This window comes from Pantherophis guttatus, chromosome 18 (genome assembly GCF_059756535.1).
Source record: "Pantherophis guttatus breed Tessera chromosome 18, ASM5975653v1, whole genome shotgun sequence".
Classification (NCBI taxonomy): Eukaryota; Metazoa; Chordata; class Lepidosauria; order Squamata; family Colubridae; genus Pantherophis; species Pantherophis guttatus.
Genome location: NC_142080.1, coordinates 1963638 through 1981360, shown reverse-complemented (window position 1 = coordinate 1981360; position 17723 = coordinate 1963638). Strand labels below are relative to the sequence as shown.

The following is a 17723-nucleotide window of genomic DNA, read 5'->3' as shown; positions in this document are numbered from 1 at the left end:
CTTTCTTTCTTTCTTTCTTTCTTTCTTTCTTTCTTTCTTCCTTCCTTCCTTCCTTCCTTCCTTCCTTCCTTCCTTCCTTCATTTTTCTTTCTTTCTTTCTTTCTTTCTTTCTTTCTTTCTTTCTTTCTTTCTTTCTTTCTTTCTTTCTTTCTTTCTTTCTTTCTTTCTTTCTTTCTTTCTTTCTTTCTCAACACCAGGGTGAAAAAGTCATGTGTCACAGGAGATTAATAGCCCGGGATGTGATGAGGCAGAATTGTGTATCGCAGCTTCCCATGATTTGTGACTTGTTTTATTATTGGATTAATTGCTTTAAGCGGGGCCCGGCTGACTGCAAGGGCAGGAAATCAGGAAAAGGATGCGTGTCTCCTTCATCATCCGTCTTTTCTGAAACGCCTGGGGCGCCCTCCTCTCCTTCCACGCCTGTTTCGTTCCACCCTTTCGGCTGAAGCAGCTCCCAATTTGCACTCGTTAAAACGTAGGAGGAGGAGAACGAGGAGGAGGGGAGGGTGACCTCATGGCCTGGCAGGTCTGGTTGGGGAGCCTGAGATAGGAGGGAGTCCTCTGAGCAAGCCGTCGTTAAGCAGGATGGGGTGATGAGGAGCAGCGGGTGCACTGGAAGGTTTCCTTCCTTCCTTCCTTCTTTCCTTCCTTCCTTCCTTCCTTCCTTCCTTCCTTCCTTCCTTCCTTCCTTCCTCCCTTCCTCCCTCCCTTCATCCATCCATCCCTCCTTCCTTCCTCCCTCTCTCCCTCCCTCCCATCTTTCTCCCTTCCTTCTTTTCATCCTCACCCTCTCTTCCTTCTTTTCATCCTCACCCTCTCTTCCTTCTTTTCACCCTTATCCTGTTCGTTCTTTCCTTTCCCCCCTCTTTCCTTCCTTCCTCATTTTCTTCCTCTCATCCTCTCTTCCTTCCATCCATCCTTACCCTATTTGTTCTTTCCTTTTTTCTTCCCACCTCATCTTCTCCTCTTCCTTCTTTGCTTCCATCCTCATTCGCATCCTCCCTTCCATCTTTATCCCATTCCTTCTTTCCTTCTTCATCCACTTTCTCTCTTCCTTCCTTCCTTCTGTTCTCATTCTATTCTTTCTTTCCTTCTTCATCCACTTTCTCTCTTCCTTCCTTCCTTCTGTTCTCATCCTATTCTTTCTTTCCTTCTTCATCCACTTTCTCTCTTCCTTCCTTCTATTCTCATCCTATTCTTTCTTTCTTTCTTTCTTTCTTTCTTTCTTTCTTTCTTTCTTTCTTTCTTTCTTTCTTTCTTTCCTTCTTTCTTTCCTTCTTTCCTGCCTCAACCACCCTAAAGCAATCTCCTTAATTCAGCATCTCGCTGTACAGCATCTAACCCTCTCTCTTACCAAGCCATAGCTGCTGTAGAACCCATAATGCACAGCCCCTGGCTAGGCTTAATTTCATATATTGAAGCAACCCTTTCAATCACTTGCCCCATCCTCTCCTTTTTAAGCCTGAAATGAAACATTAGGATCGCTGGGGACATTTCCCTCCCCCCCACTTTGAAACCTGGTCTGTCATAATCCAGATGAGGCCCCGTTTTCTCCCTATAAAATTCCAATCGCCTTCCTTAATGCCAAGCTCTCCAGATTGCCCTGGAGCAAAAAAAAAAGGCGATGAGAATAATTTCTAACCTCCACACAGCCTCCTAAATTAGAAAATAATCCACCGTTTCAGAGAGGAGCTTCAAAGCAATTTCCGCTCCTGTTTTTTATAAGGGGCCAAAATAACCATCTCGGCCAATCTTTTCCCAAGATTGGATGCCGTCGCCCTAAAATTCTCATCACCTCCAACCGAGGCATTCTTCAAAAATCCTGGCTAATAAGGTGTTTTTTCCTCCCCATGTTCTTCTGGGCTAGTCACCTGATTTCACAACCTTTCTTTGCCACAGCTGTTAAGCGAATCACGTGGGAGTTAAACGAATCTGACTCCTTCCCCTTTGATTTTGCTTGTCAGAAGCCTGCTGGGAAGATCGCAAGCGGTGATTCACACGTTGGTTCATTTACAATGGAGTGTAAATGTTTGCTAAATGAATAGTCATAAGTAGAGGACTTCCTGTAGAGGCTTAAAATTCACGCTCACGGGTTCGAATCCTGGCTGTTCTTTGCTATTTGTCCGCACAACTCTCCTTCTGTCAGGGACAGATGGAGAAATCGATGTACACATTGGTTCATTTACAACTGAGTGTAAAACTGAACTCTCACAAGTTGAGGATTCCCTGTAGAGATCGGAGGCTTAAAATTCACGGTCACGGGTTCAAATCCGGGCTGTTCTTTGCTTCTTTTCTTCCACAACTCTCTTTCTGTTCTTATTGGACAGGTCGACAAAGGGGGTTCCGATTTACACATTGGTTACAACTTTGTGTAAACCTGAACTTTGACACCTCCATCCTCGTTTTGACATCTCCCTCCTCGCTTACACACTGGTTCGTCTTGACACCCCCATCCTTGCTTACTCACCGGTTCATTTACAACCGAGCGTAAACGTGAACACTCGCTTAAAGAACGGCGGTAACTCAAGGACTCCCTGTAGAGATCAGAGGCTTAAAATTCACACTCACGGGTTCGAATCTGGACCGTTCTTTGCTATTTATCCCCGTGACTCTCCTTCTGTACTCATCGGACAGGTGGATAAAGCGATGTACACATGGGTTCATTTACACCTGAGCGTAAACCTGAGCGCTCGCTTAAAGAACGATTGTAACTCAAGGGACTGTAGAGATCGGAGGCTTAAAATTCACGCTTACGGGTTCGAATCCCGGTCGTTCTTTGCTTCTCTTATCCACGGTTCTCCTTCCGTACTCATTGGACGGATGGGCAAAGCGGGCTCCGATGTACGCATTTGGTTCGCTTACAACTGAGCGTAAAACTGATCGCCCCCCCCCATCCTCATTTTTCACCCCCACCTGGTGCTCTTCTTCGAGGAACACACCAGGAAACGACCCAGCCCTCAGTGCAACTCCAGGAAGTTGTGGGGTGGATTTTGCCTGGCAAAAAGCCCAAGTCGGTGATTTAAGTGCTTCCTCGTGAGTAAGCTGGGCCAACTCAGAATCAAAAGCAGCTCAGCAGGTGATTGATTTGCAACTTCCACTGTGAAGTCAGGTGGAGGGTTAAGTAACAGGCCCTAAACCTGAACTCTTTCACCACTGAGAGATAATAGGGCTTGAATTGTGTGACTTTTCCAGGATGATGTCATAAATAGGTTGGGATTGAAAGAAAAAAAAACCCCGGCGAAAATTAAAACAAAAAAATAAATCTATTACTCAGACCAATTTTATTTTCCTCTCCCACCCGCTCAGTGAGTGACGCTCCCTTGGCGAGAAAGAGTTTTAGAGTATATATAGCCGTGCAAAACTTGAGGTTTGCATTCGACTCTTGAGTTTCCTTCCTCCTTCATAGCGAGTGTGGTCCTCTCTCGAGCAGGTAAGTAGAGGCTGCGGACGGATCGATGTTCTGGTGTTGGTTTTCCTCCGTTGGAAAAGAAGAAAGGAGATTTTGGAGGGCAGGTTATCGGCTTCTCAAAAGGGAAAAGAGGAGAGAGAGACAGAGAGAAACAGAGGGGGGGGGGGAGAGAGAGAGATAGAGAAAGAGAGAGAGACAGAGAGACAGAGACACACACAGAGAGACAGTCACACACAGAGAGATACACACACACAGAGACAGAGAGACAGAGAGAAACAGAGAGAGGGGGGAGAGAGAGAGATAGAGAAAGAGAGAGAGACAGAGACACACACACACAGAGACAGTCACACAGAGAGAGATACACACAGAGAGAGACAGAGAGAAAGAGAAAAAGAGAAAGAAAGAAAGAGAGAGAGACAGAGAGAGACAGACACACACAGAAAGAGAGACAGAGAGAGAGACAGAGACAGAGAGAAAGAGGAAGAGAGAGAGAGACCTACACACACACACGCACAGATACACACACAGAGTCAGAGAGAGAAAGAGAGAGACAGAGAGACAGAGAAAGAGAAAAAGATAGAGAGAGACAGAGAGACAGAGAAAGAGAAAAAGATAGAGAGAGACAGACAGACAGAGAAAGAGAGAGAGAAAGAAAGAAAAAAGAGAGAGAGACCTACACACAGACACACACAAAGGCACATATATAGAGTGAGTGAGTGAGAGAGACAAACAGACAAATAGACAGAGAGAGAGAGAGAGAGAGAGAGAGGGAGAGAGGGGGGAAGAGGAAGAGAAGGTATCAATAGAGGGATAGAATCAAGATGATATGAAGTGTTAATACCACTTTATAAGGACTTGGTAAGGCCACACTTGGAATACGGCATCCAGTTTTGGTCGCCACGATGTAAAAAAAGATGTGGAGACTCTAGAAAGAGTGCAGAGAAGAGCAACAAAGAGGATTAGGGGATGAAACATATGAAGAACGGTTGCAGGAACTGGGGATGTCTAGTTTGATGAAGAGAAGGACCAGGGGAGACATGAGAGCAGTCTTCCAATATCTCAGGGGCTGCCCCAAAGAAAAGGGGGTCAACTTATTCTCCAAAGCCCCTGAGGGCAGGACAAAAAGCAACAGATGGAAAGTAATCAAGGAGAGAAGCAACCTGGAATTAAGGAGGACTTTCCTGAGAGTTAGAACAATTAAGCAGTGGAACTGCTTGCCACCAGAAGTTGTAAATGCTTCGTCACTGGAGGTTTTTAAGAAGAGATTGGACAACCATTTTTTTCTGGAGTGGTATAGGGTCTCCTATTTGAGCAGGGTGGACTAGAAGATCTCCAAGGTCCCTTCCGATTCTCGTGTTATTCTGTTAAGGCAGAAATACGCGAAGTGTTAAGCAGGTAGAAATTCAGGCTGGGTTTGGACAGACATTAGCTGAAATGAAAACGGACGGGAGGCAATTTTTGATCTTCCGATCCACAGATTGTTAACTAGACAATTTTCAGACCAGGAATTAATAATCCCCGTGGCTCATCTGAATGCAAATGGTGATGATGCATTCTGCATTATTTATTAAAAATTGGCATACATTTTGCCTCACCTGTTAATAATTACCCGATGAATATTAAAGCTGCTAAGGGGAATCGGGCTCTTTCCCCAGACAGCTTTATAATTAAGGACGTTTTGATTTCTGTTTCCCTATTCCGTTTTTAGTAGTCCTAAATATATACAAAATGTAGATATTTATGTGGGCATATATTATATATCTTATGGCCAATAAGGGCTCGTGAATATGTAGTGGGTGTTGAGTCTTTGGAGAAAGGCGGCATACAAGTTGAACAAATAAATAAATAAATATATAAATATAGTGTTGTTTTTTTAAAAAAAATGATAGGCCAACTGTGAGAAACGTTGGGACGAACTGAATGTAAAGGTTTTCAATTTAAATTTTCAACATTTGGCAAATGTTTTGCTTTAAAAAACCCCAAAGGGAATTTAGCAATTTTTTTTTTATTTAAAAAGTTTTAACAATCATTACAACAATTTCCCCCCATATTTTTATCCAAAATGCCTTAATTTTTTTTACATGTCCACCATATATGATAATACGTGGCATCATCACATTCACATCTCCAAAAATTTAGCCAATTTTTAAAGGCTGATTTTTACAGGTCAATTTTAACTTCTGGCCATAATAATACCGAGGTTAGAGTTTCTTGATAGCCTGAGAGATTATTTCTATCAGGTAACAGTAACCGTAGAGTTGGGAGGGAGCTTGGAGGTCATCTAGTCCACCCCCCCGCTCTCGCAGGAGACCTGATTCGAGCCGCCAAACTGCTTGTCGACCTTTCTGATCGACAAGCTCAGGTACATCTAACCACGATTGTCGAATCGAAGGAATGAAAGGGTGGTCTCGGGCTTTGGCTTCTCTAAGTCCGCTGGGAATTGAGCGGAAGAATTTGGGAATAATGAAAAGCTGACTTTTGTTTTTAAATCTCCAGTTTATCCAACCCACCAAGATGTCTTACCAACAGCAACAGTGTAAGCAGCCCTGCCAGCCTCCTCCTCAGTGCCAGAAGACTTGCCCCACACCGGTCTGCCCCCCTCAAGTGTGTCCACCGAAACCTTGCCCCCCTCAAGATTGTCTTCCTGACCCCTGCCCTCCCAGACCCTGCTCTCCTCAAAGATGTGTCCCCAAACCTTGTCCCCCTCAAGATTGTCTTCCTGAACCCTGTCCCCCCAGACCCTGCTCTCCTCAAAGATGTGTCCCCAAACCTTGTCCCCCTCAAGATTGTCTTCCTGACCCCTGCCCCCCCAGACCCTGCTCTCCTCAAAGTTGTCTTCCCAAACCCTGCCCCCCTGAAGACCAGCAAAGCTGCCGTCCCTCCCAACGTCCGAAACGTTGTTGAGATGCCTTCAACCGGAGGATGGGTGAAAGAAGGAAGACGCAGTTGGGGCTTTTGTGGATCTTTTAACGCTTGGATGAACTTCTTTCTAACCGACTTGGTGACTCCGTGACTCTGTCTGCTCCTCATGGCATCTGATCCTGCCCGCCTGTGGTCAAAACACCACAAATGTTTTGGGTCGCTGCTTGGGACTGACGGCCAACCTGGTTGGTGACGAAAGCTTGCATGTCCTCTCCTGACATCGCTGAGAACTCGAGATGGTAAATCTGGACGGGCAGCTGGAAGTTCTGGAGAACTTCTGACTGAGAGGGTTTCCCAACATACATTCCAGGAGGCGTTTCGGAGTGTTGCACCCGGTGTTTTGCTAAATAGTATTCCTTTGTGTTCTCGATCTATCTGTTCCCTTTCGGTGGCTGAGAGCTATAATTAAAGCATGCATGACGTAGATCAAATCTGCCTTTGAATTTCTGGATTACTTCTTGCTAAGTATCAATTGTATGTCGGTCCGGGAGAAGTTAGAATGGAATGGAATGGAATAGAAATACGATTAGGACTAGAAAACAACAGAACAGAACAGAACAGAACAGAACAGAACATACAGTAAAGTAGAATGTAGAAAAGAATAGGAAAAAAAAGAGGATAGGATAGGATAGGATAGGATAGGATAGGATAGGATAGGATAGGATAGGATAGGAAAGATCAGACGAGAATAGCAATAGCACTTAGACTTATATCCCACTTCACAGTGCTTTCCAGCCCTGTCTAAGCGGGTTACAAATGTCATCTTATTGCCCCCAACAATCTGGGTCCTCATTTTTACCAGCCTCGGAAGGATGGACAAAAGGCTGAGTCAACCTTGAGCTTGGTGAGATTCGAACTGCCAAATTTCAGGCAGCTGGCAGTCAGCAGAAGTGGCCTGCAGTACTGCACTCTAACCACTGGGCCACCGTGGAATAGAATAGAATAGAATAAAATAATAATAAAATAGAATATAGAACAAAATAGAATATAGAAAAGAATATAGAATAGAAAATAACTCAAAATAGAATAGATTAGAATTAGAAAACAATAGAATAGAATTAGAAAATAGAATATAGAACAAAGTAGAATATAGAAAGAATATAGAATAGAAAATAATTCAGAATAGAATAGAATTAGAAAACAATAGAATAGAATTAGAAAATAGAATATAGAACAAAGTAGAATATAGAAAAGAATATAGAATAGAAAATAACTCAAAATAGAATAGACTAGAATTAGAAAACAATAGAATAGAATTAGAAAATAGAATATAGAACAAAGTAGAATATAGAAAGAATATAGAATAGAAAATAATTCAGAATAGAATAGAATTAGAAAACAATAGAATAGAATTAGAAAATAGAATATAGAATAAAGTAGAATATAGAAAAGAATATAGAACAGAAAATAATTCAGAATAGAATAGAATTAGAAAACAATAGAATAGAATAATGAAGAAAATAATTAGAACATAGAAATTAGAACATAGAATAGAATAGAAATTAAAATAGAAACTATGCTAGACTAGACTAAATCAGACTAGAGTACTTTATTGGCCAAATGTGATTAGGAATTTGTCTCTGGTGCCAACCTGGGAAATCTTCAGTCACTTTTTGGAGACGGTAGCTGGGAGGGCAATAATTCTTAGGAATGTTTATAATTCTGAGGAAAAACATATCCACCCAAACACAAAGATCCCAGAGAATCCATAACTCGCCCTACTTAAGACTTTCTACTTTGACTTTGAGATCTGCTGGAGAAGACTTCTCGATTCAAAGTTCTCCAACGCTTGGAGAGAGCAAACTAGTTAGTGGAAAACACACTCTCTGGTAGGTTTAGAACAGAACAGCACAGAAGGGACTTTGGAAGTCTTCTAGTCCAACCCCCTGCTCAGGCAGGAAACCCTACACCATGAGTAGGAGTAGCTGGTCTTCAGCCCCATGCTTTCCTGAATGGGACCTTTGAAGAAGAGTGACCTTAAATGGATGTTGTGAGAACAAACCCTGCAACGACTCTTGAAGGAAGCCAACACACGTCCCCAAACCTTGCAGACTTGGCATTTCCAGTTGGAGAAATGTCATCCCTCTCCATGGGTGTTCAGACAAGTTTATCTGGAACATCTGAGGAGCTTCCCTGGAAAAGCCCAGACAGTTAGTAGAAATACTTGGGAGAGAATTTGTGACCCAGCTAAAGCTATTAGACTCATGACAAATGACTTTTGACAATTAAACCAGGAGCTAAGAGTTGAGAAGACGCTGGCCACATCTCAGGAGCTGATTCTCCAGTATTTTTTCATGGGGACGTGGCTGAGGTTTGTTCCCTTGCTTTGGAGAACATCCAAGACAACCTCTAGCTGTCTTCTAGGAATTTGACTCACCTTGGATCATTTGCAAATCCTTTTGTGTTTTTAAGAGTTAACTCGTTGACTTATGTAAAGAGAGTTTACACCCTCGGGTTATCTTTCGAGCACAGTAAGGGAGAAGAAAAAGAGACACCTTGGTTTCCATCCCACAAGGTTTCCTGATTGGTGGTCCAGAGAAGAACCTCCATTTCCCAAAGCAGTCTACCTCAATGGTGGAGAGAAATTATGTATGGAGTCTCAGACTTTCCGAAGACCCATTAAGAATCATGGGGGAAAAAAATCTCTTGGGGAGGGCAGAAATTGGAGGAAACCATGGTTGAAATCTAAGTGGGGACATAAAATGGGATCCTGGTTCATCCTGGTCTCCAAGGTACGAACGTGAGTGGAAAGTCATTCTGGTTTCACCAATGTATTCCTTCCTTCCCTGGAGCTCACTAGCTTGAGAAATTGACCAGAAATTGACCTGAAATTGACCAGAAATTGATTAGAAATTGATTAGAAATTGACCTGAAATTGACTAGAAATTGACCTGAAATTGATTAGAAATTGACGAGAAATTGATTAGAAATTGACGAGAAATTGACGAGAAATTGACGAGAAATTGATTAGAAATTGACGAGAAATTGATTAGAAATTGACCTGAAATTGACTAGAAATTGACCAGAAATTGATTAGAAATTGACCAGAAATTGATTAGAAATTGACCAGAAATTGACCAGAAATTGACCAGAAATTGACCAGAAATTGATTACAAATTGAGTAGAAATTGACCAGAATTTGTCCTGTGACTTTTAGACTGGGTGCCCAAAAAGTTTTTCTAATAGTTAGACATGACCCTGTCCTCTCTGGATGAGAATTGTCACCTCTGGATGAGTATTGTCAATCACAAGTCGAGTGATCGCTTCTTCTCAAACCTGGGTTTGTGTGTGTTGGGTCTATCCAGGAAGGCAACGAGCTTTAAAAAAATATATAAAAAAAATCGGTGTTGGATGCCACGTTGCAACCCAGGATGTTCTGTGTTCATTTCTCGAACAGCACACACCCTGTGATGGTAGCATCTGTGAAACCACAACTGCCACAAAAAGGCACTGGGGACATTGTTTTCCAGTATGACGAGCTTGTCAAGCTAATTGGGAGCAAATCTCTGCGATCTGAGATAACACACATATTCCCAACACCGCCTGGTACCGGGATGTCAACATTGGCATGCCAACCATCTGAGCGTTGGCAGAGCTAGGGCACGTCCTTCAAAAAGAAACCAAGTATCCAGTCCTTGTCGTGCCTATCTTAGGCTGGGTCTCATCTTTGTTCAGCGTCGCTCACAGCCATGTTTCTCGGGCATTACCTATAATGTGCTCCAGTAGTGGGTTTCAAATCCGTCACTACCGGTTTGCTTGTGGATGCGCTCGAGCTCTTGCACGGACAGGTGGGCGGAGCTTCCCACCACTGCCGCTACCAGTTCGCCTGATCCAGGGCGAACTGGTAGCGGCCCACCACTGATGTGCTTCTCCTGGTGTATTTAACCGGGATCCAGACGCTTATCATGGAGAAATCTGAAATCTGAATTTTGATGGCCACAAACCAACAAACCAACAATCAAACAAACCAACAATCAAACAAACCAACAATCAAACAAACCAACAATCAAACAAACAGAGACTAATTTAGACATTGGGCAAAGCTATAAAGGAATGTAATTAAAGATGAAAAACTTCGGCCACTGTGTCATGAAGTCGGAGACTCCAGACAGTCCTCATTTTACAACCGAAATTGGGACCGGAGCTTCTGTCCCTAAGCGAGGTGATCATTTAGTAAGCCCTGTCCAATGTTATGACCTTTTTGCCGCGGTTGTTAAATGAATCCGGCTCTTCCCACTGACTTTGCTTGGCAGATGGTGGCAGATCATGTGACCCAGGGATATGGCAGCCGTCATAAATACATGCCAGTTGAGTGGTGCGGTGGCCTAGAGGTTCGATCCTAGGTAGAGGCAGATATTTATCTCTCTGATGAGAATATATCTACTGGAAAAAAAACTCCGCACTGGCAACAGGAAGGACATCTGGCCAGTAAACACTCCATTCCATTCCGTTGCCCAGACTCCATCCCGATGCAAGGGATTACGGGGTCGTTAAATGATAAAGAAGAAGAAAAATACATGCCAGTTGCCCGAATTGAGATCACTGGCAGTGACGGTTGTAAGTGCGAGGCACAGGGCAGTTGTACCTTCAAACGGTCACTAAACGAGCAGTCGCAAGTGGAGAACTGCCTTGTTAACTCGCCTTTCGTGACTATTCATCTTTTTTTTAACCGTGGCTAATTTATTTCCCGACACCTCAGCTCGATTTTTTGATCGCTCGAGCAGTCTGTGTCTGACTTCAGGGACCGAAGATGCCACCACCTTCCCTGGGATTTATTTGAAGTATTAATTTGGGGCTGAACCTCATCCCGAGCGTCTCCCCACTTTGCAATTCTCCCAATCCGGATTTAATTGGGCAGGTTAATGAGGCAATTAAACAGCACCGGTTTGCAAAACTCAAAGCTTGCCCGGGCCACGTCCCCAGCGGCGGGTGACATAATTCTGAAATTTTTCCACCCGAGTCTGTTTATTCCCGGATTATATTACATCCCGGTGTCCTAGGGCTGTCTCCGAAATAAATTCTCTGCCTTTTGCACATTTATCCTCGTCGCTCGACGGAGCTGTAGGAATAATAGATCTCCAAAGTTAATTAAGCGTTCTGTTTGTATTAAAACCGGATAATTGTTTTAATTTTAGATTTAGGATGATGGAGAATTGCACCTGGCAGCATTATTTAGATCAAACCTGTCTTTATTGACAAAACAAGAAGCAGGAATGAAACGTACTGCTTCAAAAAAAAATCATAATGCTTAACATTTGCTTTTTAATTCCTCCCCTCCTTGGGATCCTGCCAAATTTTGACGGCTCTGCTGCATCGGTTTTAATATTCTTTCCCCCCCACTTTTATAAATCAGTTTTCTTGGGGGGGAATATTCTCCCATCCCCCTTTATTAATCCCTTTCTTTTAGGACCAATTTATCCATGCACCTAAGGAAATTTTGCAATATAAATATAAATTAAGAAATTAAAACAATTGACACTACGAGCCCCATTTGCCGCAAGTAAGCTTGGAAATTATTTTGGGAGTGAAATGGGCGAGGCGGAGAAAGGATAAATGAAGGTAAATTAAAGACAGGCAGAAAATTAAGCAGATCCTGAATTCCATGGTTAAAAAAAATATATATATATCTGCAAATGTTTATATAAGAATTCCACAACTTGGTGCCTGCTGCCCCCTTGAGGCGGCTTTGAGAAATAGCATTTTACAATCGTAAATGATGGACTAGTACAACTGCCACATTTACTTAACGACCACTGCAAAAAAAAGGGTCATAAAATCAGTACAGTCAAGGGCTGACCCAATTTACTGCCGTTGTGACTGTAATGGGCGGGCTTGTTTTAAATCGAGGACTAAATCTGTAAACTTGTTCCCTAAATTTGTGCTCTTGAAAGAGCAAAAACTTTAGATGCCACCAGAGGGCGCTGCTGCTTTGCAGATCGCTAGGATTTGAGCCTCGAAACAGAACCTCCATAAACTGAGGCAGTCTACTTCAGAGAATCTCAGGATAGGGGGGAAAAAAAGATTAATACAATTTTGTCTCTTTTCCTTTGAAACCCTGTAAATTTAAATAAGGAGTGATGGAGTTTGGGATGCAACCATGCAAGATACAGGACACCAATTTATATATTTATATTTATAAATCAACTCTGAAGAAAGTTCAGCGTTGTTTAAAAAAATAATAATCCGTGAAACAAAAAGCAAAGCAACACAGCAATGATTGCACAATTTTAAAAATAAATTACAGTAATTAAAACACTGTAGTTTATCTAAGTGAATAGTAAAGGGTGAGGTCTGGGGAGTGGAAAAGGAAGAAAAGGGAAATATATAATATTCAGTTATTTAGCTACTTGAGCCAAAAGGATTTAGTAAGGTGGGAGTCGATACCGAGTAGTATCTAAGGAGATAATTTTTCAGAAATATCTGAATCTCTTTGGCTTTACGACAGAGTTCCTAAACCCAGCCAAGATCTCGGAGTTGGGGGCCTGTGGCTGTCAGGTTTTCAGGCCGTCTTCAAATAAATTGCGTCTCAAACAAAGTCTTTTTTGAAACAAACTTCCATTTTATTTAGCACGGCAACTTTTACACTGACTCCTGAGATGCTGACCCAAAATCCCTCCTCTTCCTTCCCCCACTCCTCTGCATTCATTGGCCATCTTCCCAATCATTCACCCCTAATCTACTGCTCCAACTCAAAGAATTTCCCCCCTCCCATCCATCTCCTAGGGGACATTATCTCCAGCTAAAATAAGTAGGTGAAAGGCAACCGTCCCGTTGCAGACACTTGCGTTCTCCTTCTCATGTCAGCACTAGGATAAATGCATCTTGACGTGCTGACAGTGGCATAAGTTAACCTGGAAAAAGAGAAAGAATGTTCTTTTGTGCAAAATTACATGGCGTTGTTACAACATAAAAAACAATACAGCCTTAGCTAAAACAATGAATCAATTTATAGACTATTTTATTTTCCTAGGCTCCAAGATCACCGCAGATGGGGACTGAAATTATGAAATTAAAAGACGCTTGCTCCTCAGGAGGAAAGATACGGCAAATCTAGATAGCTAACTAAAAAGCAGAGACATCACCCTGCCAACAAAAGAGCGTATAGTCAAGGCCATGGTATTCCCAGTTGCAATGTACGGCTGTGAAAGTTGGACCTTAAGGAAGGCTGAGTGCCAAAGAATGGAGGCCTTTGAACTCTGGTGCTGGAGAAGACACCTGCGAGTCCCTTGGACTGCAAGGCGATCCAGCCGGTCAGTCCTAGAGGAGATCAACCCTGACTGCTCTTTAGAAGGCCAGATCCTGAAGAGGAAACTCAAATCCTTTGGCCACTGAATGAGAAAGAAGGAAGGACTCACTGGAGAAGAGCCGAATGCTGGGAACGATGGAGGGCAAAAGAAGAAGGGGACGGCAGAGAACGAGGAGACTGGACGGAGTCACTGAAGCAGTCGGCGGGAGTTTCAATGGACTCCGGAGGATGGTAGAGGACAGAAAGGCCTAGAGGAACATGGTCCATGGGGTCGCGATGGGTTGGACACAACTTCGCAACTAACAACAACAACAATAGACTAACATTAAAGGACGTCTTCATGCCAATATGCCATTGCTTGGCTGAGACAAAGAAGCATTTGATTACCTCAATACATCGAGTCCAAGAATAACAAATATAACAACAGGAACTATAACTCCAGTATTCAGATACGAGATCTTGATAAATGTATTATCCTGTTATTAGGATTGTGACACATAATAGGTTGAGTTCAGCTTGTCAACTCCACCCAATACAGTTAATTGCATGTTTAGGAGACAAGACAGTGAATGAGCACACCTGCCAGTCCTGTTTCTATCACAGACTTAAGTGGGTCAACAATCCAACAATGGGGTTGTGGGAATGCAAAAAAAAGGGGGGGGGACACGGACGACAGATGACCAAGTCATGGGACCTCCTGGGAGGTTTCATTGAACCCAGAACAGAGCTAATTGGATGAAGATTAGTTCGCCCATCATCTTCAGTCAGATAGGTTATTGGAAAGTCTAAACCAAATCGATCAATGCTTTTGGTCTATTTGGTCCTCCAAGGAAAAGAGTTGGTGAGATAGAGCGGCTGGGGGAAAAAAAACCTCTTTGCCCCAAAGAGTGTGGTGGTCTTGCTAAGTCAACTCTTCATGAGTTGACCAAGAAGAAGAGACCATGTCAATACAGGTAGTTCTTGATTTACGTTCGGTTGCTTAACGACTGTTCGAAGTTACAACAGAACTACCTGGAGGGGTATTTATGACCTGGATCTGAAGTTCACACAGTTGCCCCCCCCCCTCCATAGTCACATGACCAAACCTCGGACACACACAGAAACATGGCTGAATTTGTGGTCACGTGACCACATTTTTACAACGGTTTTGCTGAAAACTGGAGCGTACTTCAGCAAAACTGCACTCCTAGCAACGCTTAATGACCATGGTGTTCACTTAAGGACCACCATTAAAAAGGTCGTAAAAATCAGGTTGGTCACATGACCAAGCTATTTAGCAACCACCTGCCTTGATTTTCCACAGGGATTGGAATGTGTGGTTGTAGTTTGGTGAGTGAGTGTGAGTCACATGGACCTGATTTCGTTGGCTATTTTACAGTTGTCTCTGTGGCTGTGATAGGCGTGGCTTAGTGGTTGTCCTCAAGAGTTGGGAGAAAGTATCTCCTACACACTTCGTGGGAAGGGATGCTTTGCTTCTAATAATTTTTAAACTGCTGCTGTTTCGTTCTGTTCTTTAAATCAGGACGAGGTATTCTCAAGATGGGGTTAGTTAATGCCTACGGAAGACCAGGTCAACTTTTTTAGACCCAGTGAAGGAAGCTATGGAAACAATTCCTGGAATAAGGGAAGGGAAAGGTAAGTGAAAAATTTAACAGAGTAACAGAGTTGGAAGGGACCTGGTGGGTCTTCCAGTCCAATGCCTCGCTGAAGCAGGAAACTCTATCACCTTTCAGACAAATGGTTGTCCAATCCCTTCTTAAAAACCTCCAGTGTTGGAGGTCCCACAGTTTCTGGAGGGTAAATTAATCCCACTGATTAATTAATTAACAGAATACCAGAGCTGGAAGGATCTTTGGAGGTCTTCTAGTCCAAGCAGGAGGCCTATCCCATTTCAGACAAATGGTTGTCCAATCTCTTCTTAAAAACACCTTCAATGTTGGAGCATCTACAACTTCTGGAGGCAAGCCATTAAATTTGGACCTTTAATGGTTCTAAAGTAGGGGTTGAAGTACAATTCCCACAATCCCTTTCCTACGGGGCTGGAATGTGATGTGAATTAAATGTCCTCCCATCTTCAAAAACCTGGGTTTCTCCACCTGGTTCCTCACTCATTTCCCCACCATGCCTTCCCTCTTCTCTGGTCTACTATGACTTCATTTTTATTGACTTGCTCTTCTTCAACCAGAAGAGGTGATGATCTAACCCCTCGCTTCCCACAACTTGAGGTCCCTCTTCGTCGTGTTGTGTAAACCCACCCTGTGGTGTGATGCAGGGAAAATAAAGGATCCCTTTGCTAATTCCAGAAGGTTGGAGAACTTCCCCGATTCATCCTGTTCTCCACCACCACCACCACCCAATGCCCCCAAGCTTCACAAAGGATGCCAAATCCACTTATTTGCAGGCAAGGGGTTGTTTTAATAGCTTCACAGGGATAACAGAGCAGGGAAATTCAGAGGTTGGAACATTTCCAGGTCCACCCTTTGGGTTTCTGGGAAGGAGGAGAACGTGCTAGAGGTAGAGGTCGGTTGGCTGCGTTCTTTGAAGGTATCTACTTCTGCTTCACTTGGGTAGATCCCCCACCACAGCAGCCACCACCGCAGCGCCGGCCACAGCACCGACCACAACAGGGGCCCGAACGGTTGATGCAACAACATCTGCTGGTCTGCTGGGTCTGTTGAACGTAGACGGTGCCCGAACCACGACTGCAGCATCCGCCGCCACTACTTCCTCGGCGGCAACAACAACCTCCTCCTCCTCCGGTTGACCCACGGCTGCAGCATCCACCGCTACTTCCTCGGCGGCAGCACCCTCCACCTAGGCCGCTGCTACCTCCGCCACAGCAGCTTCCTTGTTGTTGCTGTTGTTGTTGGCTCATGTTGACTGCAAAGTCTAGAAGACGAAAGACAGAGAGACGGGTGTTACTTTGAGGTCCTGGAGAACAATGTGAGTTGAAGGGAAGCATTTCAACACACAAAGAGTTCTGATTTATCTATCCTCCTATCATCCCCTCTATTTCTTGTGGTTGACTCATGTTTCCTGTGGTTTTGGTAAGCTTTGAGAAGTGTTGATGGAGCAACCGGCGTCCTGTTGTGGCTTCCAAGGATGGGCAACTCTGTCATTAAATATAAGGATGCTGCACCATCCGGATGAAGCTCTCATTCTATCTGTTTTAATTTCCTTGGATATCAACTTTGAAACAGCAATCTCGATACTCCTAGGCTTCTGGTAAGGATGAGGCTATCAAATTTCAAGGTTTGCAGAAGTGATCTGTTGGTTGGGAATGATGGGAGTAGGAAGCCAAGACTTTGGAGGGTGCCCAAGTTAATCTAAGGATCTCCAGAATCCCTCGGTCTATCTTAAAAAAAGGACAACTCTTCTTATCTAGAGTTGGAACCACTAATGGTGCACGAAGACACCGCTGAGCCTCCACATCAAAGAAAGCTTCAATGGAAGCAAGTTCATGTTGGTGTCGAACAGAGTTAAGGTCCCTGCTTGAATAACCTTCAGCAGAACCAGCGAAGAATTAATTCTAAACTATCTGCTCAAACATCTAATCAAATTAAAGACAGAACATTACATTTATGCTGTTTGCTATTGTGGTTCCACCAAGCTAGAATGTCATCAATGGGACAACAGAGAAAGACCATCTCTAGATCAACCCTTTTGCCCAGAGAAAAATCCTATCTTCCATTCTGGGCATCTCCAAGAGTGGACTTGATGACCATCACAACTCTACGTTAGATGATTAAAGAAATCTTTCTCATACTCACCGATTGGTTGTCAGGTAGAGGAACTCTGGACTTGGTTGAGTCTACTCTTTCAAGCGAATGAAGAACCTCTGGCCAAAGTCCTCTTTTTATACTATCTCTTCCTGTCCCATTTCAGAAACCAAAGCACGTTCTAAGGAAACCATTGGCTGTGGAGGCGTCCAATACCTGACCTTACGGTATGTACTAATTTACATATCTTAGGTGACTCATTGTTACTTGTGATCATAATCTACAGGTGAATCTGAAAAAACCTTACGATTCTACTACTATGACTTGTGTGTGACATCCTCGTGAACTCAGAAATGATGTAACTGCTTAGGAAGTGGAGATTTTCTCGTCAACGTTTGACATTTGGTCTTTCAAGTTTGAATGTTCT

At 43.4% G+C, this 17723-nt stretch overlaps 1 protein-coding gene and 1 long non-coding RNA gene across 2 annotated transcripts; one reads left to right on the top strand and one right to left on the bottom strand.

The window, feature by feature from the left end:
• The first annotated feature begins 3300 nt into the window (after positions 1 to 3300).
• On the top strand, positions 3301 to 6437 carry LOC117676258 (uncharacterized). Its single transcript, XM_034435643.2, has 2 exons — positions 3301 to 3430; positions 5906 to 6437. Exon 2 carries the CDS (start codon positions 5924 to 5926, stop codon positions 6311 to 6313), a length of 390 nt encoding a protein of 129 aa, XP_034291534.2. The 5' UTR covers positions 3301 to 3430; positions 5906 to 5923; the 3' UTR covers positions 6314 to 6437.
• A 9531-nt stretch (positions 6438 to 15968) lies between these two features.
• On the bottom strand, positions 15969 to 17617 carry LOC117676259 (uncharacterized). The gene is made up of 2 exons (XR_004594383.3): positions 17348 to 17617; positions 15969 to 16466 (listed from the first exon to the last, which is right to left on the bottom strand). It is a non-coding gene; the product is annotated as an uncharacterized LOC117676259 (long non-coding RNA).
• Positions 17618 to 17723: the final 106 nt, after the last annotated feature.